General features: G+C 33.5%; 1 protein-coding gene and 1 long non-coding RNA gene across 2 annotated transcripts; one reads left to right on the top strand and one right to left on the bottom strand.

The window, feature by feature from the left end:
* Positions 1-4,575: 4,575 nt before the first annotated feature.
* On the bottom strand, positions 4,576-14,287 carry LOC111045040 (zinc finger protein 22). Its single transcript, XM_039426760.1, has 5 exons — positions 14,197-14,287; positions 12,262-12,402; positions 11,307-11,408; positions 8,143-8,346; positions 4,576-5,541 (listed from the first exon to the last, which is right to left on the bottom strand). Exons 2-5 carry the CDS (start codon positions 12,355-12,357, stop codon positions 5,230-5,232), a joined length of 714 nt encoding a protein of 237 aa, XP_039282694.1. The 5' UTR covers positions 12,358-12,402; positions 14,197-14,287; the 3' UTR covers positions 4,576-5,229.
* A 4,095-nt stretch (positions 14,288-18,382) lies between these two features.
* LOC120351013 lies at positions 18,383-22,208 on the top strand. The gene is made up of 2 exons (XR_005571158.1): positions 18,383-20,673; positions 21,504-22,208. It is a non-coding gene; the product is annotated as an uncharacterized LOC120351013 (long non-coding RNA).
* Positions 22,209-23,373: the final 1,165 nt, after the last annotated feature.

Here is a 23,373-nt window from a genome sequence, read left to right on the forward strand (position 1 = left end):
TAGATTCATAGAGTCGTCGGTAACCACATTCAGTGATTAATGCGCGGATCCAGGGAGGGGCGATCGCCCCCCACTTTTTCAAGTGAGGGAAGTGCTGTTTGAAAAGAATGTCTAGGGTGCAAAAATAAGTATAATGTATGAACAAATCCAAAAATCGAATTAATATTGAAAACTAAGGCTTTCAAATACTGATTTCGATTTGAAACTTCAACAATTCTCCGGGTGGGGGGAGTCAAACGGCGGTGGGGGGTCTACTGGTCGACCAACCCAATCGCCCCCCTCCTCAATGGTCAGAGTCTTGGATCCGTGCCCACGCAATTGTAAAACCACCAGTAGTGCTCATATCAAGAAAAATCTTCATTCTTCAGTTAACAATATTATGTGTTGAAAGTCTAGTTGTTTTTTCATAATCCAGGCAAGGTTAGCTGAGACTACTAAGGTGTTGCACCCTCATTGTGCTAGCGCTCTCTGTGTTTCGAATGCCGCCGATGGTCATTGACAATCGATAATAATCAAATCACCAACGCACAAACTAAAAGCTCATATTGGTACTAGGCATCATCCACAATAATAAAATATGAATATATTCTATTAAATAGATGATGTAATAAATGTCATCTCTCACCAACGTGGCCGTGACATCCTTCTACAGATTGGAAAGATGTTTTACCAAATTTCTAATATGTGCTAATTCACACTGCCGTGACTTAGTCAAGCGAGATCAGACTATTCAGATCACACTGGTAACTCAATTAAAGAATACACCATATAGCAATCAACGAGTGGTTTAAAGTAAATGGACTTTCCTTAAATTATTGCAGTAAAACACACCTTATACAATTTCATTCCATACGCAATCAAACGAGGATAGACTATACTCACCTTTCAATCATTAGAAATAGTTTAATACTCTCCTCCTCAACTAAATAAATTCTTGGGACTTTTTCCTGGAAGGGAGCACATTAAGAACTTGATGAAAAAATTGAACCAAGCCTATTTTGTTATTTCAACTCTTTCCAACTCACTCGACAGAAACACATTATTGACCGTCTGTTATGCATATGTTTACTCCCACTTTTACTCACCGTCTCGCTAAATTCAAGGACTCTCCAGCTTACGCAGGAGCCTTCTTCTTCAATAAACTGCCCGTCATACTGAAGAACATTGAGGATGATACTCACTTTGCCAGGGCACTCAAGCGCTACCTGATAGAGAGACTGTACTACACCAAAACGGAGTATGTGCAGGAGCATACATACAGTCACTATACGGGACGAATGGGGGACCAACAAGACTAACGCCAAAACCCCATTGAAGGGAAGATATCTGACGATTCCCCGGTCACCAGACTGTGGAGAAGACTGGACAAGTAAGTAAGTAAACTTGAGCTACGGTACAATATTTTGGGGTAATTCTGTAGACAGCCGTAGAATTTTCATCATGCAGAAAAATATACTGAGAGTCATCTGTAGACTGAGATATAGGGACTCATGTAAAGCATTTTTTAAAGACCTTAACATACGGTACTTACACTTCCTTCCATTTACATTTACCAGCTAGTAGTTTTTGTTAAAGTAAATATCAATAAGTTCCAATTTTGTAAAGATAATCATAAATATAATACTCGAAATAGAAATATTATTGCATTTCCAATCCATAGAAATGTAGCTTTTGAAAAAAAGTTCATTTTATTCAGGAATGAAACTATAATAGGCTGACAACAGACAATCGAAACATTGAATCAGTCATTCTATTCAAACCGGCAATCAAAAAAATGTTATTAGAGAAAAGCCTATACGCAATCACAGAATTTTACTCACAAGAAAATTGATTTTTTTCAAAAATTTATAATATAAAATATTTCCATCCTACACACTTGACACTTCCTGAATAATTTTTTTTTTGTATGTATTATAGTATTAGTACTGACAAGTTACCTGCCAAATGGGATTATTCCCAAAATTGATGTAATTTATTTATTTACAAAGCAAATGACACTAATGTAATAACATTGAAAGATAAAATAATAAGATAGTCCTTGTGCTATTTTTCTAATGTAATGATTATTAATAAATAAATCAATGTTTTAGCGTAGTTCGTCATGAAAAATTTGGTCTACTACTATACTATATCTAGGTCTAAAGAAGGTTTTGTTTAAAATAAGAAGTGTTGCATATTTATAAAAATTTGAAATCCTGTTATACAAAGGAGAAAAGCAGTTTACACACTATACAAGTAGACTTATGGCAGAACGCATTTTGTATATTTCTTGTGCGGGGGAGCTTTTTTCTATGTTGTAAGATTTCAAAGTTTTATGAAAAGTTGGATTGAAAACCAAAGGGTACATTTTATATGAGGAAACATAAATGCTTGAGTTGTGTTGCACCTGTCTTTCTAAGACCAGCTACCAATATAAGGCCCAATCCACACAAAATTGACGATGGTGTGGACTTCAGTCCTATATCTACATAAATATGGTCCAATGCAAACAGTGGCAAAACGCCACTCGTGTCTGCATTAGACCATATATGTTCATTTAAGAATGAAGTGGAAGTGGCATAAATCAGCGCCACACGCCACCTCTGTCCTCTGTGTGAATTGGGCCTAAGATTTCACCAGACATTTCGGCTGACTGACTGACAACTGCTCACATAAGCTAGTGCGCTGTTCTCCAAAACCATAGTTGGCAACAAGACTGACAACTGCGCACATAAGCTAGTTCGCTGTTCTCCAAAACCATGGTTGGCAACAAGACTTGTAACCTACTTGTACACTAGAACATGGAAACCAGGTGTGAGACAGACGTTTCACCACTCATTCCAACCGTCATGTGCAATTTGAGTGGTTTACGGACTGATAGCTGAACAGAGACGGCAGCCGGACACCGAAATTTGGTGTTCCAAGTCCAATAAACATCATATAAGAACCACAACCTCCTTGGACACAAGTGTCCTAATAAGTGGGGAAAAATCTGCCTCGCTCCTGATGTCCCAGTTATAGTGCATTGAGATTGAGAGCCTATTACTTCACAACTGGAGTTTTCAGTGCCAATAAGTATTATCATATAGTGAAAATAGCTTATGCTATGCGAGAAAAGACAGCATAGCTTATGATATCGTTTCTCTATGGTAATTATCCAGTAGTATTACTAGTTAGTAGATTATTATAAAAAATCTTCACTGGCGATTATGAGAAACGCTCTTGAACATATTTCATTGTAGTTCATGTGTTGAATATGAACATCAGAGGTATAATATGGCACTTACGAACTACTGTCGTATAAAATTAGTTCAATACTATTGTCTGGATAATTGAATATTGAATTCTTTGTCCGCTGAAAGACAGTACCTTGATATTTTCTGTCAAAGTCTGGCCATAGTGTTCTCAACATAAATCGGCTTTAAGTTCCTCGTAATAGATATATATTCTAAAAATAATCACATATATCTCTTCTGTCCTGGTTTCTCCCATTAATGGAAGACTAAAGTAAAACTACAGGGAGAGAAACCAGTGTAGAAGTGAAGTTATCCAGAGGATAATTAATTTCTTTGAAAATTGCTTGAATGCTAGATACGTGATCGACAGATTCAACATTTCAGCAGATTCAAGATTTGGGTAACACGATCATTGAAGTTGGTACTATAGCCAAAAAACCATTTATGAAAACCAAGTGTATTCTGCGAAAGAGAATACATGAAACGTTTCCCAATTCAACATGAAAGAAAACAGTCAAGTTTAATGGACCAATGAAAATATACAATTAACTGTTTCCTACTTCACAAACATGCACTTGTATGATAGAGGAATTCTCAATGAATGGAAAGAATTTATTTTCATTGAAGCATGGCAATAATTTTATAAATAACATATTCAAATCATTTACAATAAGTATAAACACTATTTATAATATAATTATTGCAGTGGCCCTTGAGATAGCTAGTAGATATTTCCTAGCTAAAAGCAACATTTTAGTCAGTAACTAATTTCAATTAACTCATTCAATTTTAGAATTTCACTTATACAACTCAAAAGATAAATCTAATCTACACTATTTACAGAAATTTTGAATAATTCCACATTAAACGTTGTCTACAGTTCATGAGCCAGTAGTCAAGCCCGATTGCCTCACTATAGTCTGTGCAAACATTATATTGCAGCATTGCTCTTATGGAGTACAGTACAGCCAGATTTTACATAATACTGAGAGCCTGTGAGCTAATAGTGTGAGAGAAAGAGCGGAAAAGAGAGCACAGGCATCTTTGATAGAATCAGCATAAAAACGGCAACAGTGTTCTGTTGATATATTTATTCAATATTCACTATTATTCATATTGAGATAACATTGAACATAAAGCCCCGTGATGGAAATTAAGGTTTGCACGGACTATAGGTAGTTTTATAACTAAGCCATTGTATAATTTTGTCAAATGTACAATGCAATCGATTTATATATATCAGGTACTCTACACTCTCACTACTTTCTGAGTGGCCTGATTGATGTTCAGGTATTTCTCTCGATCGACCTCGCTCAGTCGTGATGTGGGTGGGGCAAGGAGCAACGTCCTCCTTCGAACCGAACCGAATGAGTGTGAAGCTAGCCTTAGCCACCTCCACCAGCCGGCTCTCCCACCCTGCCCGTCTAGAAGCATCTACATCTTCCAGGCAGTTTAGTGATGAACACCTGTATTTTGCAGCACTATCCTTCATAATGAATTTACTTAGTTGAATGAAAACTACTTGACATATTATAGAAATTTTAAAATTGGATTTGAAAATATCGAGTGTTTTCATTCAATACAGATATTTACCACAACATCACTATTATAATAGTCTATTGTCGTCTCTATTCAGTACAGAGACGGCAATGTTACTATGCACCACAACAATTTTAGGTTGTGTCAAAGTGGTTTTGACAATTTCAAGTGGTGCTATTCAATATGAATATCTACCACAACAATTTGAGATTGTCTCAAAATGTTTTTGAAAATATCAAGTCTTCTCCATTAACTATGAATATTTACACAGTAAGACAATTTGTTCCTTAGTGAATTAACTGATTTCAATGTCCGCATTTCAATGCGTGCGTAGGTTGTGCTTGTGACTTCTTTGTCGCACAAACGTCACCACTATTCACCACAACAATTCGAGATTGTCTCAAAATTGTTTTGTCAATATTCTGTATGAATATTTACCAGAACATCACAGAAAGTCAACACATTTCCTGGTGAACTAACTGATTTCAACGTCGACATTGCGATGCGTGCGCAGGTGTCGCTTGAGACTGCTTTGGCGCGCAAACTGCTTGCTGCACACGGCGCACTGGAACGGCTTCTCGCCAGTATGAGTCCTGATGTGCGACTTCAAGTGACTCACGTCGCCGAACTGGTTGCCGCACGCCGCACACTTGTAGGGCTTCTCACCCGTGTGCGTTCGCATGTGTCGCTTTAGGTCGCTCATGCGTGTGAACGTGCCTCGACACACGTCGCACACGTACGGCCGTTCGCCCGTGTGCGTGCGAATGTGCTGCTGTAGGTGGCTGCCCTAAACCAACAAAAATACAACGAATATATTAAATGCATCTAGCATTGAAAATATCGTACCCAATCACTTGAATAATTAAATGGTTCATTTCAAGATTGAAGATTTTTAAAATTTAATTATGCCCGAAGACCTTCAAGTCATGTATCTTTTAACTAAAGACCACAAATCCTCGATCAAGGATTAATAAATACAGGTTTATTCTAAATAATGGACTCATTTCCAAAACTTGGTATTTATTAAAGCAAAAATGCAAAATGGACAATCTTTAAACCAATTAAAAGAGAAAGTTACAAAGTTTTTTTTAATACTTTAATAAATACCAAGTTTTGAAAATGGGTCCATCATTTAGAATAACCCTGTATATTTATCGTACATTTTTTATGAGTAGAAACCGTTTCAATAAAATTATTCGCTCAGTTACCTTGCAACTGCTGACATCAAGAATACATGAATTATAATGTCATAACCTTGTTCAATTACAGAAAATAACTAGTAGCTTACCCATATTATATTTTATTTCAAACACTACTAGTTTCGGAGATAATGCCATTATCAAGTGCCCTTTAAAAATAATCACCGAAATTAGTCGTGTTTGATATCGAATATAATAGCAGTACTAGTGATTTTTACCGATGATTAATTTACCATAATCGTCGTTAAAAATATTGCACCACCTTACTTGGATATTGAAGATTAATGATACATATATGTTCAATTATACTACCAAACTACAAGAGGAAAATGAAAGTTATGCAAAACAAAGAGTATTTTAAGACGCTTGGAAAAAGGGTATTAGGCCTGGTTTCTTCGACACTTATTAAATCCAATGGACCATTGAAAATATAGATCTAATATAGGCCTACAGTGGATTTAATGGTCCATTGGATTTAATGAGTATCCGTTGAATTCAATAAGTGGTCATTGAGTTTGATAAGTGTCATAGAAAACGAGTACTGTTAGTCAGTCTATGAAATTGAAAAACTATTGAGTATCCCTAGAAAAAGAGAATATATATACTTAATTTACTAAGCTCTTGCAAAATAATATCGAAGAATACAAGAGTGTGCATATGGATAGGTTAGGAGTTAGAACATAGTACATTGAAGTATAAAGTACATTAATATGTTTGAAGAGTTGAAGATGAAAAAAATATAAATGGTTAAGCATGGTTCGTTGGTTCATCAAGTACTAAACTTATAATCCTATTCAAATATTTCTAGTGGCTAGTGGAACTTTTTCACTTGAGATTAACGGAATCAATAAATTGATAGAATTGATCATTATGAACAAAAATAAACTATCAATATCAAATCATAAATACCGGGATAACTTGAATCATAGAATCACTTCACTTATATGCGCTACTTAATTCAAATTAATAAAAACAATAAAAATCTTGATCATTATGATCAAATATTGATCATTATGAACAAAAATAAACTATCAATATCAAATCATAAATACCGGGATAACTTGAATCATAGAATCACTTCACTTATATGCGCTACTTAATTCAAATTAATAAAAACAATATAAAAACTTGTAGTACCCTTTATTAGAAACTTTAAAATATTTTAACGACTGGTTTCGACCATTTGTCATTTGCTCAAGGCCAATCAACCATTCGTCGAAACCAGTCGTTAAAATATTTTAAAGTTTTTAATAAAGGGTACTACAAGTTTTCATATTGTTTTTATTAACTTAAATCATAGCTATAGCTTGTACTATAGAAGGCTGTGTTTCTATCATAAGTGAATCCTACTATAGTTATAGGAAACTCATTGTTCGTTCATATTAGCTATACTATAGAACCACAGCTATACAGCTAAACATCTTAATAAAAACAATATAAAAATCTTGAAGTACCCTTCATTTTTAAAAACTTTAAAAATAGTTCAACGACTAGTTTCGACCATAGGTGATTTTCAAGTTCAAGATTTTTGTATTGTTATTATTGATTTATTAAAAGTAGCCCATGGGAGTGAAGTGTTTTTAGCTAAACATCTATACAGCTATTCCAAGCTATGTACTTTAGAAGGCGGTGGAAACATCAAACTGGCAACAATGAGTTCCTATCATTTCCACTGACTAGAACGTGAACCTCAGTGTAGGACACTCATCAAATTACCTTATGGTATTTATAAAATATATTTATAGTACCTACCCTTTGAAATTAATAAAATAATAGATTCAAAATACAAATAAATATATATTATCTTATTAATTCCAAAAGGTACTATAAGGCCGTTAGCACAGTAGAAGCATGAATTCGATTTAATCAGCTGGTGGCTTAAACTCAAAATGAAACACATTATAACAAACTAGACTTGATACGGATTTAATCCAGTTTAAAATGAAATTTAGTTTAAACTGTCACTGTTTAAACGGCCCTAAATCTATTTTATAAATAAAAATAAGTAGCCCTTTATTCATACATTTAAAGAAGATATGTTATGGTATTGTCAAAAAAACCCAGAATTTTTAAATCTGTGGTTTTTTGACAATTTCTTAGTCTTTTTCATTCAATATGAATAATTACCACAATATCAACTTCTCAACTACACAAAAAGTATCTTATGGTATTTTAGAGTCAATGCTGACCTGGTTGAAGAACTTGTTGCATATGCCGCAGGAGAACGCCTTGTGTCCGTTGATGTGTGAATGACGAAACGCGGTCTGCATCAGTTGTCGGTTGCGTTGCATCACAGCTGCGAGAGCCTCCTTACTGTAGACGTGCACTGACGCACCCGGCATCACAGGCATTACACCCCCTCTGCCTTCCCCTTCCCCCTCCTCCTTCTGCACCTGCCGCAATGCCAACATTAGTAAAGTAAGTAAAATCGTATCACTTTTGTTGGTGGGGAGTCCCTAGCGGGAAGGTCCTACCGCGCCTGAGTATATCATTGAACGAGTGTTAGCGAGTTTTCATTTTTGACTTACTGAAGGCCAAAGTCGTTGTCCGTCTGTTTGTATGTTCTACAATAACTTTAGAAAGAATTCATCGATCAGCTTCAAATTTTAAACACGTATTCTTTGTTCAACGAGCGTTAGTAAGTTCTCATTTTTGACTTACTGAAGGCCTAAGTCGTTTTCCGTCTGTTTGTATGTTCTACAATAACTTTAGAAAGATTTGATCAGCTTCAAATTTTGAACACATATTCTTCGAACCTTTTTACAGGTCGAGTTCGTTGGACAACAAAATTGACTCACTCCTTCGTCCTTTTTCAAGATATAAAAATAAAATTGAAAGTGCATAAGAAAAAATTGTTATGATTTAGCAATTAGTCAGCTGAAGAGTTTTTCCATTCATTCATTCATAATCGTTTTTCTTCTCATATTCCTCGAATTTGGAAGTTTCAAAACTCAACTATAATAGGGTACCATCCAAATCCTATGTTACGTTCAGGTAGTGTTCTAGGTAGGATTTTGTTGGCTGAAGAATGACGTTGGTATTGAGCAACATATTTTTATAGTACTTTACGTTACAAGTCCGGTAACGATAATTTACCGCATAAGTATGATTGTTTCTAAGTAGAATTACCATACGAATGCGGTAAATACGTTACCGTACAAGTTACGTACAATATTTTTTGTCATACTTATCTAAGAAAGAATAACATTGCTGAGAAACAGAAACCATTGCCTGCTGCTGCTCGAGCTACTGCATTCTATAAACATGGCCTAGTCCGTAGCGCCTAGTTCATAAAAGACAGACCCTTCAAGCTCAAATAAAATAATACAGGCCTAAATTATAAGATTTCAGATGAGTTCTTTTAACTTGAAACTTCTAAAATGAGTTCTCTAATTATTTGAGTTAGTATATTAATTACTCAGATGATATAAGGACTCAGTAGAGTCCTAACATACTCGACTGTAAAGAGAACATATGATCTCTTTACAGTATAGTATGCTGTAATGAAAATCACATGTTTTCTTTTTCTGAAAACAGCTGTTTACCGGCTTGATTTGATGCATGGAAAACAGCTGCAATTGAGTAAGTATGACAAAATAGTTATTTGTGCAACAAGTGCGCAAAGTGACAGTTTGCTGCACCGAAAGAAACGTTTACGCCCGAGCCGTAGGCGAGGGCGGAATGGTTTCTTGAGTGCAGCAGAGGAACTTTGCGCACGTATTTCACATTAAACTTTTCCTACAGTTACCATTGAATATTAAAAGTGAGTAATTATGGGTAAAATTGCCTGAAATGCATCAAATGTTTTTCTGTGTAATTTTATTATTAATAAATAAAATTGAATAATGTAGTAGTGTTTGAATGAAGGGGCGGCTGTCACTCATGTGGTGGCTGTCCTCGAACTCGGTGTCCTTAATATTATTATAACGTACACCACAACACTATAACAGCCCAGTCAGTGCAGTTACCAACTTAATTTTGATTTTGCTGCACTGGTGCTCCATATAACCCACCAACTATTTTGCGTTGCCATGTTGCAAATCTGGAGTGCAGAAAAAATTTTTCCCGCACTAGAGCGGAAAAGTGATTCTTTGCGTTCTGTAATCAGTGCAGCCCGCAACTTTTAATTATACAGAGTTGATGAAAATAATTATGGAAACAGATAAATATTTCTCTTACAAGAATAATTTGACAGTAGGTTTCATTGGGGATCCTATTTGTAATGAAAAATTACTCTTCAATAATTACTCTGTCGCTTCAACATCTTCGACCCTCATATGAATCTAAATTCATATTTTTAATGAGAAGGTGATGATACAATGATTTCAATACAGAGTTCCAAGAGAAAATGAATACTCTTCAATGTTTCATTTATTACGAACTGCTTGTTAATATTATCACCTTCAAATACTTGAATTACAACGAGAATAAATGGCGAAAATATTGATATAATTGACCCGTATCATTTTGCTGATGTAAAAGTTTTATGTTGTATATTGACCAGCTGGAATCATGTGTCAGCGCATGTGATAGCTCCCAAATAGCCTCAGCTGATGTTACTGCGGCCATGCTAGAGCGGACAGAGTTCTGTAGTCTGTAGTAAGTGTTCCATTACAAGCAACACCTATTACCGTAGACTTGAGCTTCCTTACTTTACTCTGGGCTACTGAAATTATTGAAACGCAATTAAAGTTATCAAGTACCCTTCTATTTTATTACAACACAACTATAGTGAGGTTCACGTTATAATGACAGTGGAGAAAGATAGGAGAACAACGTTGCCGAACCTCTGTCTTGTCAATGCCTTCTATAGACGGTAGCTGATACAGGTTTATTAATGTAACATTAACTGTTAATTCTCGTTTGAAATAATCAATTGAATTTTATTAAGCAATAAATTATATTTTTCAATAATTTAATGATTAATTTACATAATTAAGATGAATTATTCTACATTGTTAAAGGACGATCTGGCAACAGAGCAAAGCGAGAAAGAGATACCGCTATCCGCTTTGTTTCACTGCCATTATAACGTTGACCTCACTATAGTTTCAACTCTTCAATAGGCTCGACTGGTTCTCCAACTCACTCCAAAGTTGGTTCGCGCCTTCAATCGAATTCAGAAGTTACTAAAAATCAACTATAGTTGCCAATGAACGGGCACAGTATCCCTCCAGTTTGATAACTCTTTATTAATCCCATGATTTAACAATTTTATAAATAATCCAAAATGAGTCCATCAAATAAGATTCAAATCTATAAATATATTATGAAATTTATAGAGATTAGATCTAGTTAAGAAAGTTATATTCCGATTTAAGAAACAATATTGCAAAATAATTGTTGGACTTACTTGTACTAGCGATTGATGACACTTCGTATCAGCTTCCCGCATGCTAGAATCCAAGAAAAGAGTGATATCTTCCGCATCATACTTGTGATTCCATTGAGCAGGCTGAAAATCATTTTTAGAGAAAATTTATGGCGATCACAGATAATTTAAAATATAAACCTAGGTTAAATCAGTTATTCAGTAACGTTTTTCAAAAACTAGTTATTTTTTTTTAAATCAATATCTTTGGTCTTGAAAAATAGAGTCTATTCTTTCAAAATGTTTATATTTTAGTGTTGAAAATAAGAGAGCATTCTTAACCATGTCTCAGCATATTTTCAACCTTTGAAAAAATTCTCCTACTTTTTGCTATAGCTTGAAATTCTATAAGTACCACTGAATTGACAAAGTATTCGATGTTTTTTGTGTCTCACATTGCTCAAACTGCACAAGATCTACCAGTAAAGAGAACACAAATATTGTATTGCGATTCGAATATTATTCTCATGAATGCAATATGGCGATATGTCCAGGGATGCTAATGTTTGATCTGAATTGAATTTACTGTTTTGATATTTCCTAATATAATTTCAATAAGCTACCTCACATCTCTGGCAATAATTACATGTTGTTGGAAACAAAATTTAAATTACTGAATTTTTATATGGTATTAAAAGAGTTAGTTCCGGTTGCACAACAGCCGGTTAAATTTTAACCGTGTTTAATTCCACGAGAACCAATCAGAGAAGCCGTCTTTTCAGAAACGCCTTTTCTGATTGGTTCTTGTGGAATAAATCACTGTTAAAATTTAACCGGCTGTTGTGCAACCGGGCCTTATACTTCTACCATCTTCAAGGTACAGGAGGTACCCTGATACGTCTTGGAACTTTAGAAGAAGTTACGTAGGAATAAATAAGAAATTTATTGTGAATTAAATGATCAAGTAACTTTTTCACAATTATAATTAATCTAGTACCTGATGTATTTTTCCTTCGGAATCTCTCAAACTCATTGCCGTAGTGCTGGATTGTCCACCAAGTGCTAGTGTAGTATTTGTAGATTCATCTTTCATCGCACTCTCATGCTGGGATTCTGATTTGGAACTAGTTGAATCATCCTGTCAAAAATATATTTAATTATTCTTTTAATTTTATAGTATATGGTTTTTTGATACAGGAGTTGACAAAATACTATTACAAATATGGGCTTCATTTCACATTAAAATTGAGCTGCAAGATAAATTGAAATTGATCCCTGATAAGAAGCTTCATCAGCCTGTAACCAAAGGGCTAGTAGAATAGAATAGAATACGGTTTTAGTATCCAAAGTTTCTTCATTTATTTGAATTTTGATATGAGTAGGTAGGGGCTCTAACCTGTATAAACTAAAAACTAGCTGATAGACTGATGAATATCTTCATCAAGAGTAGAATGCATCTTGAAATGCGAAAAAACTAATTTGGAAAATTTACTGTGAAACATAAGTCGTATATGTAATAGATATATTTTACATTCAAGAAATAGCTTGAGCTTCAGGAGCAGAACTGCCTTATGGCAAGTGGAAGACTCTGAACCGCCTCAGTGCTGAATGTGCCTCCACAACCTGGAGGCAGATTGACGATTTGCACTGCGACTGTGTTGATATACGAGTACAAACAGATGTTACCCTATTAGAATGTTGTCTTGCTCCAAAATGCACCTTTTCATCTTTAATGACAAAGCTGTTAGAACAGTGGGTTACTACTCAAATATTGGCATATAGATGAAAGATCACCTGACACGCACGAACGAGAAATAGCTGACGTTCCAAAATTCACCTAATTTTTTCACTGGCATGATTTCAACGATCGTATGAACGATTTTCAAGAACTCTTTTACCCAAGCACGCTTTGGCAACCTAGCAATGTGTAACATAAACCAACCAGAACCTTTAAATGATATTCGAGAATCGTTCTGATTGATTCACAAAGACGTTCTTTGCTATAAGAATGTCTTCAGAATAGTTCATAAATAAATGTGGTCACCGTACTATTATTCATTCGCCTCTCCACGAGTAAAATCGGTTTTAAAATAAAAAAATGACTATTATCGAACAAGAGTGCACTACATTTTGCAAGCAAGATTGAAAGTTTCTATGAGACTGTGGTTGGATAAAATAGGCATAAACTAGAGCACGAACCTTCATAGAATCGTCTCAACTCTAAAGCATGCTTAAAGAGTTTTGTTTGGTCTAACTAACCCCACCCTGAAATAACGAGAATGATACGACTTTTATTTACGACGAAATTTTATCTTTTGACAAAACATATAAATTACAGAAGAAAACCATTAAAAAAAATAGAGTGACCTGTCTGGTTCAGCTCAGGCATCAGTGTTTTAAGGCCGCATCTGATCAATTTCAGGGCCTCTGACAAGACCTGGGGACTGATTTCAGGCAACCGGGACCGATGGTTCAACAAGCACATCCAAAACACTTGAGTGGCACAAAATAAATCTGGCCTGGCCGAGAAACGAACCCGGTGCCTCACCCTTTCAAAGCCATCTTTTAACAGCTTGACTACGGCCACTCCATTTAGACTTTTTGAGAGTAATAGATTTTTTTAAATGTGAATTGAAAATAGATTCAGTAATACGACAGTTTGCAATGATATACTCACTATTGTTTAGAGTTAGCCTACTATTCAAATTATATATAGATATAGTACCGGTGTACAACTTATTGCGTTCTTTGAAGATTTTAAGATTAATGTTTTTTGTCAAAACATACTGACCTGATATCTATGGTCAACGGTCCTTAAGTTGATTGTGAATGATGAATAAATAAGTAAGTAAATATGATATAGATTCATAAGCTGTTATAACATAGAGATTTCTATAGCTAATCTTATACCTGCACTGCATAATTTGATTACCCTTCTATCGCCTTCCAAGGTACGACGTAAAATGTCGTCGTGGTGATTATGATCAGTCAATCTGCCATTTGCCTGAAATAAAATTAGAAATATAAAAAAATGGGGTTGATTCTCTAAGCACTTTAAGGAATCAACGTCCACGATGGGTCTTCTAATGCCATCCTACATGACTAGGAATATTCTAGATGGACTTTATTGCGTAAAGTTCTTATACTTGCATCAGGAGCCATCATGAAGTGAAAAAAGGAGTATAAAAAAGGTTCTGATATACAATAACTTCAGAATGACACTGGTAGTGGTAACACTGCTATCATGATCAAGTCAAGTGTAGTTTGTTTGACCAGTGTTTTTTCTCATGTTGAAATATACTGACTGAGGCGATCTATCCAGGAATGGCCTGGTCTTTGATCGAGATATTGAATATTGCTTTGGAAAAGAAAAGACGTTGATTTCATGATATGCAGTATGTAATCTATGCGTCTTTTTGATTCACAATAATTTAGAACCATTGAAACTGAATCGAAGTAACAGGCACATCCATTACCTGAAAATTGAATACAGTAATTGAAAATATAAATGCTGAAAAGTTTTACAAGCACATACTATTATGGTATGAACGTCAGTCTGCTGTTTAAGGCCCTTTGCACACTGGGCCACCATGGAAGCGCCACCGCATGGTAGCATTGTCTCTTATCTGTCACTGCACACAAGAGCCACCAGCCGAGTTTCCAAGAATGTGTTGGCTCGAGCCGCTGATTTTGTTAGCCACCAGACTGTCGCGCCACCACGACATACCATTGAGTATTATCTGTCATTGCACACTAGAGCCATCAGCTACCAGAAAATCATCTCCAGTTCAGTTTCAATTCAAATCAAGTTCAGTTCAGTTGTCTGTTGAAGTCGCCGTAATCAATAGTGAACAATTAGATACAAAAAGGTTCATTCTTGAAGTTGAAAGCAGGCCAGCTAGCCTATATGGGACAAGTCTACAAAATTATATGCAGACCGGGATGTAAAAAAAAATTCTTGGAGGGAGCTGGTAAATCTTTTCATTAAAAAAGATAACCTCACAGGAAATTAACAAAATTAATTTGACAGGTTATATAACCATTTTTCTTGAGCATTATTCATTACGCATAATCATTATGCATTATGGTAAATGTATTATGCATTATGGTACATTAATTAAAATGCATTAATCATTATGCATTCATTACATAACTATTATTCTTAAGCATTATTAATTATTCATAGTTAACCATTTTTCACTATTTTCGTGTGTAATCGAACAAAAAAACATCAGTCTTTAATATAAAATATCTATGTTATAATTTTTTTATGAGTTGAGAATACGATTTCGTGCACGCAGCACAACATATGCCAATAGTCCCGCTTCTTCCACGTCCATTCTTCAACTGATCATGAGTTAACTAGTGAACTGGAGTGATGAGTTAAGTGGTGGCTACGTGGTGGTGGCTGTAGTGTGCAATGCTATCAAATTTTGATGGTGGCGCTTCAATGGAAAAGGGCCAAATTTAGAAAATACAGATGTAATGTTTGCAACTTTATTTCATATACTCGGCGTGCGTTAATGCTTTCCGTAAGTGAATACTTTTTTGTCTTCTGTCTGAACTCTTATTTCAAAAGATTTGAGTACTGAAATAGTAAAAACTTTTGTAAAAAATTAATTAGTTCGAAATAAATTCCAATTATCAAATAAAATAAAAATTAATAGTGTTCAATGAAAGTTGAGTGTAATATTTATAGTTTAATACACTAATCTATTTAAATTGAAAAATTTCATAATATTTTTACTAAAATTGATTAAGGCCTAGTGCTAAAAATTGAAATATTTTCAGGTGTAGCCTTTATTTCTATAAAAATTAAAAAAAAAACAATTCTAGACTGAGCATGTTTGATCCTTTCCTTATTATTTAATAATTTGTACCCAAATCTTCAAATGCAGCCTACAAGAAAAAATATTAAATCAAATATAATTTAATAAATTATGAACGTTACAAATTCTACACATGATTTGTTTATTTTAACTACAAAAAAAACCTTCTGCCCATCGGTTACTATCGAAAACAATGTTATCTTACTGTACGGTATATTTAAAAAAACTGAACAACTTGTCTTGACATCCTCTATTAATATTTTTAGTTGTCATGCAGAATTCAATAATCTAAAGTTCTTTCATGGTTAATAATAATTATTACCTATATTGACATTGTAGCCTACTCAAAGTTCTATGCAACTGTGAAGAAGAAATTCACAGAAGGGCCACTTTACTCACTTTGGGATCTAAGTGAGGAGTCTCTATTTCTAGCACCTCCACAGCATGAATAAAAATGCAAACTGATTTTATTGTAATTGACTGAAAAACTTTGAAACTGCCTATTTGGAAACCCAAGTACCGTACTAGCAACGACATCAAGTATTCTAGTAATTATTTACTATTGAACTATTAACTATGACAGTAGACTCTCAAAAAATATATTATATCAAAATTGTTAGAAGAGGAAATCTTGGTTGATGTACAAAGATTTGAACAACAATTGAAATTTATTTCTTGTACCTTAGTCTTAATAAGTGGAGTCGTCATCTTAAATATTGGAATAAAATAAACCAGCTTAGCTAGTGAAATTTAATATAAAATTTCTCTTAAATATTATCAAGAAGAATAAAGAGGCATTACACTTACAGAATGTTATAAGAGTTGGTAATAAAATAACATTTCAATACAAAAGTAACCAACATAACCTTCTCTCATCAATTGAGAGGTTAATTGGAGTATTTTAGATCAATAAAGCTGTTGAGCTATAAGTAAAAGTTGACACTCATGTTTGTGTGAAATTTCATAAAAACAAATCAAGTTCAACAGAATCACAATAAAACAATTTATAATAACACAAATAACAGATTAAATCAAACTTCTGTACCAATGATCCAGATTCATAATAAACAAAACTCCATTTTGTTTTTGAATTTTTTGACATTTCAGGTGAGAGCAGAGAATAGAGCACAGACACTAAAATAAAAGAGTTGCTTTTTCTGTAAAATGAAAAATAATGTGAAAACCATCAATATTTCAAATTTCTAGTAAAAATTGAAATCCTTAATTTTATTTTTAAAACAAAAAATGATTCACGTCGATTTAATTTCCTGCTATTCGAGTGGAAATGAGATTTCTGATAAAAACCTATGTGTCGTCTATATATCTGCTTCCTTCTATTGTAATATTTACAGTTATCAAGAGTTCAACTTGGTTAACCTTTCAATTTCAATATCAGGTTAATTTTTTAAAAATAAGAAATAACTTGATAATAGCCTACATGATTACTTATATGATCATTAGTTACTATTCTAGTTTTGTATTGTTTGAAAAAAAATGATTACTTGCAACATTCCAAATCAGTCAGCAACTGTAAACTTTTAAACATTATTTTATATTATGAAAATGTCTATTCAAAAAATTGTTTGTCAAGCATTTTGTAAAGGTGGCATATTTGGCCGTTTTCACACTGACCAATTTTCTTCCGACACTTATGCCTAGTTTACACATCGCCAATTGGCGAGACAGTTGTCGTCACATCGCCAATTGGCGAGACAGTTGTCGTTCGATGATTGCTATTACGGATTGACGGAGGCCAGGCCTCCGTTAAACAAAAACAAAAATATATTTATACATGGCCAATTATTGGCACCACAGTTGACAGCTAAACATGGTTGATGGCTGAATGCTCGTCATCTGTTGTGACTGAACTGCCAAAAACAAGACAGCGCTACTAGCTTACACCGTTCACACGGCGCCAATTGTCGCAACTGAGATTCCGAGTGGTGGGGGGTGGGGGCTTGCTGGGCCCAATTGACTGTACTCCGGAAACAGTTGAATTTCAGGCCAATTGGCCTCAAGTGTTCAGACGAAGACAGTAATTTCATGCCAGTCAGTTGTATTGCCAATTGGCAATCTGTAATCTAGGCATTAGCGACACTGTTACGATTTCTGTAATCTAAAGCTGCGTACACATATACGCGCCTCCAACCCGCACCGAGCACGCTCCACCCTCGTACCTCCATCGCACCGCAGTCGCACCCATCATGAACGTTACAGAAGATGTTAGCTCTTCTCGCGTTCCCCGGTTGAACTACTCTTGCTCCCCGGTCGATCATCAATCTCTCTGCTTTAGCATACAGCAGCTCTTTGACTATTATCATGATAGTATAAATTTAATATTAATTAAATTTCTATATTTTCTATTATTTTTTTTATTTAAAACTTGTAACTTATTGCTGGGCTAAATGAATCGTACTATTTAATATGAGACAGAGAAAATCATGTTCAAAACGCAATATCATAGCAATGTTGAACGACACTAGTGGGAGCGATGCTTATGTCTATCGGCCGATAAATCCGGCTGACATCTTTGGTAATTGTAAAAAATGTTTCATTTGACACAATGCTATTTAGTCCTCCACGACACCGGGCTAAAACATAAATTGATGACCGAAAATCGGTGTGACAACAACTATTGGCCGTTATTCAGTTGGCTGTCTAGCGACAACTGATAAGTGTGAAAACGGAAATTCTCTTAAAGAATTCAATTTTTAAGGCATTTATTAGGCAAGTCATTTCTCAATTTAAGAATATTATTTTTGAAGGATCTGGTAATATTGACTTTAATAGCTTTAATTATAATTTATTATATTCGAGTAAAACATAAATTCTAAATAAGACATGATTTAGAGATACTTTTACAATATTATTATTATTATTATGACTCTTTTCACAGGTTCCTATTTGACAGGTTTTTAAAATCAAATTTTTTATGTATTGTTTTTCCAAGGCTGTCAGTAGATCTTTTACTTCTGAAATTTTAGTTTTTTTTTTCAATTAGAAGAATTTGAATTTTTTAATAATATTAGCTTTAACTACTCTTTTTTAATAATGTATTACTACTACTGTAGTGGTTAAAAAACACATAATCTGAAGAATTATTACATTAATAATTCTTAAAATACAGTTTTTGTAATTGAAAATTACCATATACAGTACCAGTATCCAATTGTTATCCACTTGACTGGTTCAAATGATTCTTTATAATCTTAACATTATAACCCAGATGAAATTGCCCAGAACCATCTCTAAATTATCATAGACGTTCACATTTTCCAAATTCTTACGTCTTTTCAATTACAAAAGCTACATTTTATGATTTTCTATACACTAAAGAACTACTTGTATTATTTTTTGTATCCTTGCTCGTTATTTACTTGAAAAATATTTTTAATGCACATTCCTTTATTACTAGTTTAATTAGGATAGTTTTCTTTATATACTTTATGAAGTGAAGTTCAAAACTTGAATTTAAACTTATAGTTTAAACGTTGATTTAAACTTGAATTTATTTTTTCTAGTTAGAATATTTATTTTTATAGACTATTTATAAACTATTTAGGTAACTTTTAATATTCAACGAGGTTGATAAGTGGAGTATACATGAATATTGCTTCTCATAATATGATAAATCCAATGTACCTAGAATGCACTGAATTCTAAGTACACTGGATAAATGTGTTAAGTTTATTATTTTATTTTCTTCCAATTTGCTCTTCTTCGTTTATTGAAGTTTTACTTCTATAATGGGCTGATTTGTTTGTGTAAGTCCAGCCAGCAAATATATAAACCTTATAAAAAACTTATCAAGTGCCATTTCTTACTGTTCATTAGTTTACTGAATTATTTCTATAAATCCTTCATTTTTTCCCTATAAGTTGATTGCGAATTGGATGTTAAAGGATGTATTAATAATAAATAATATCAGAGATTAGAGGTTTATCAGAGATTGACAATGGTGTAACAACCGAAACCAGTCTTTCTAAGTATCAATAAATCTTTGGTTTTTGACAATTTCTTAGTATTTTTATTTAATAATAAATAATATTTACGTCAAAGCTACATTGGTATCAGTAATCATCTATTACAGATGCGTTCTTGAAATATGCTTGAGATCACTTGGTAGAGATTGATATTCTTTCTAAATTTATTGAAAGTTTATAAATTGACCATAAAAATTAGTATGGTAATATAAATTGAAAAAGAGATAATAGAAATGAAAGTAATAATATTATTGAACAATTGGATAATTGATAAAATTGTAAACTATGAGAATAGATTGAATAATTGTTACCTTTTTTATCAATGAGCAAACTATGCTCACAGCAGCTCAAAAAAGGAAGCAAATTTATTAAATAATCCTATGATGAGATCATTTTAAATTGTCAGCATTGTTTGAAAGTGAAGCATTCAAGTTATCGATAGGAGTGCTGAAAGTTTGAAGTGAATCTCACTAAAAATAGTATTCAATCATTGATGTCAACATTTTGATTTCAATTTAAAAACTATAAATTCTTAATTTTAAAATAATTTATTGTACATTAATTCATTCCTATTCAAGGCAGCTACTAGATGTCTAGGTTCAATATAATTTATTCTACATTAATTCATTCCAATTCAAGGCAGTTACTAGAAGTCTATAGTCTGTGTAAAATAAGTTGGGACTTGGCAATCCATCCGAAGAAATTAGAAGGCTGCCAGATCGTGTAAAATAGCAACTTTCTCAAATTTCCAATTCAACGTCAGAATTGGATGTAGAATATCATCCCAGATATCCTTGTGCTAAAAATGTTTCAGGGTTGAAGGATTAAAAGGAAATTTAACTTTTATGATAAAATTGAAAACATCGCAAAGATTTGTTTTTCTTTTGAATATCACTTCTCTCAGAATCATGTCTGGATCATTTTTATCCGACCTATAATTATTTTTTAATTAATGATTATGTTCGTCAATGTCGAGACATTTCGAGCAGAAAACATGAAATTTTCGACATGCTGGACGCTTTTTTGTTTCGAAAGATAAGTGGGTGGTGAAAGCGAGAAAGTTTCTCAGAAATAATTGAAATTGTTTTTTCAATTGTCAAAAGTAGTCGGAAGATCGTATTTTGGTCTCCAAGCAATTTTAAAGTAATTATTACGCATTACGACACTCCATGATTCTGAGAGAAATAATATTCAAAAGGAAAACAAATCTTCGCGATGTTCCAAATTTTATCATAAAAGTTGAATTTCCTTTTTATTCTTCAACCCTGAAACGTTTTAGCACTACTAGGATATCGGGGATGATATTCTACATCAAATTCTGACGTTGAATTGGAAATTTGAGCAATTTGCAATTTTACACGAATTGGCAACCCTGTAATTTCTTTGGATGGAGGGCCAAGTCTCAACTGATTTTAGAAAGACTATAGGTTCAAGTCTTGATATTTCCCAAAATGTTCCTTTTTTAATAACGCAAGATAACCTGGAACTATATTCTTCCTTCAAATTCGAGGTTTACTTGGGTCCAAATGGATTATTATTTTAGTGAATAACTCGTGATAGAACTTATCCTATTTTGTAAGTTATTGGAGTGTCATATTGCAATAATATGATTTGTATTGCATTGAATGTGTAGATGAAGATCCAATTGAAGCTACTTAGACTAAATCTATGAGAAAGACATTTAATCTATCTCCACTGATTGCATTTTATGAAATTTATATCTTTCCAACTTTTACAGTTATCAAGTTCGAAAATAAAATCTACTTTTCAAGATTAAATCTTTCTTTTTTTACTTGAGACTTGATACACTTATTATACATTCAAGTGGTTAAAATTGTAGTATGTTTAAACATTTTTTAATTATGAGATAATTAAATAACCATGGAGATGATACTACTACTCTAATGTTAGTTTATAAATTGTAATTACTATATTTTTACATTCCATTGTCTTAGAACTGTTGACTTATTTTACCTCAACAATTTTTGTAATGTTGTTTGTTGAGACTGAATCTGTTCTTTATTGGTGTTGCATAATATTCTATCAAAACTTTTGTTATGATAACTCTTGTAAATAGTGATAATTATTTTAATTATATAACGAGATAACAAATTAAATTATTTGATATTGAATTCAAAAGTTTCAGTCTCAATTGTTTTTAGAATTAATAAGTCCTTCCATTCCCCCATAGAACTCATGAAAACACTAATCTGTTCATACTACTTGTAGATTCTCACAAAAGTTGAAATTTCCTAATTTTCTGGCTTTGTATGGGAATAACTTCCTGAACAATAGATTCAAGATTCTTTATTGCCAGAACAACTTTACATTGTATGAGCACGTCAAAATAGTACCTAACAATAATAATTATAACACTTGTGAAATGAAAGAGAAATAATTATGATATAAAATTAAGCATATGATAATAGAAATCATATGATATATGAAAATATTCAAACCATGTGATACATGTTACTACAATAAGATATTGTCTTAGTCTTCGTTAGAAACAAACTACAATTCATATTAATAACTAGCTGTACCCTGCCACGCTTTGCAGTGGCACATTGTGATTGAATGTTTATTTTTTTTTTTCTGTGGCCCCCACTATATATAAAATATGTGTTGGGAAACCACAAATATTATGCTTGTTAAATAAATTATGAACATCTGTGTTATGTTGAATATATTATTGTAAATATATATGTAAAAATATTATTGTATAACACGATTATTTGCACTGAAACACGAATTTATTATCGAAAAAAAAGCATCGGTATGCTTTCTTTGTTCTGAATTGCGAAAGTAATTGAAATCCAATAATTGTACCGGAAAACATACGGTAATCAAGAGTGTAGTTTACCGGTACTCTATATCTCACGAACCTGTTGAAGCTGCGTTTTGAAACATGCGCGCTATCTAGCGGTCAGATTTTGCACTTTGATTGCAGCAGCGCTCCGCTCAAATCTGGCCAAAAATGGCCAAAGTTTCACCCCCTCCCCCCGGGCCACCCTGCGAGCCCGGTCAATTTTTTTTTTTAATCGACTTATTTTCGCGAGCTGACCCCGAATGTGAAGTCAAAATCGGAAAAATCCATAAACAAAAAAGTTAAAAATTTTCGGGCGGGCGTAGCGCCCCTGAAAATTGTAAAAAGTAGATAAAAACCATCCTTGATGCGGATTTTATATCATGTTAAAATTTCAACTCAATCGGTCCAGTACTTTTGGAGTTTTTGCATTACACACAAACCAACATAACATTTTTATATATATAGATTAATAAGTTATTTTCAGTGTT

The sequence above is a fragment of the Nilaparvata lugens genome, chromosome 4 (genome assembly GCF_014356525.2).
Source record: "Nilaparvata lugens isolate BPH chromosome 4, ASM1435652v1, whole genome shotgun sequence".
In the NCBI taxonomy this organism is placed as follows: domain Eukaryota; kingdom Metazoa; phylum Arthropoda; class Insecta; order Hemiptera; family Delphacidae; genus Nilaparvata; species Nilaparvata lugens.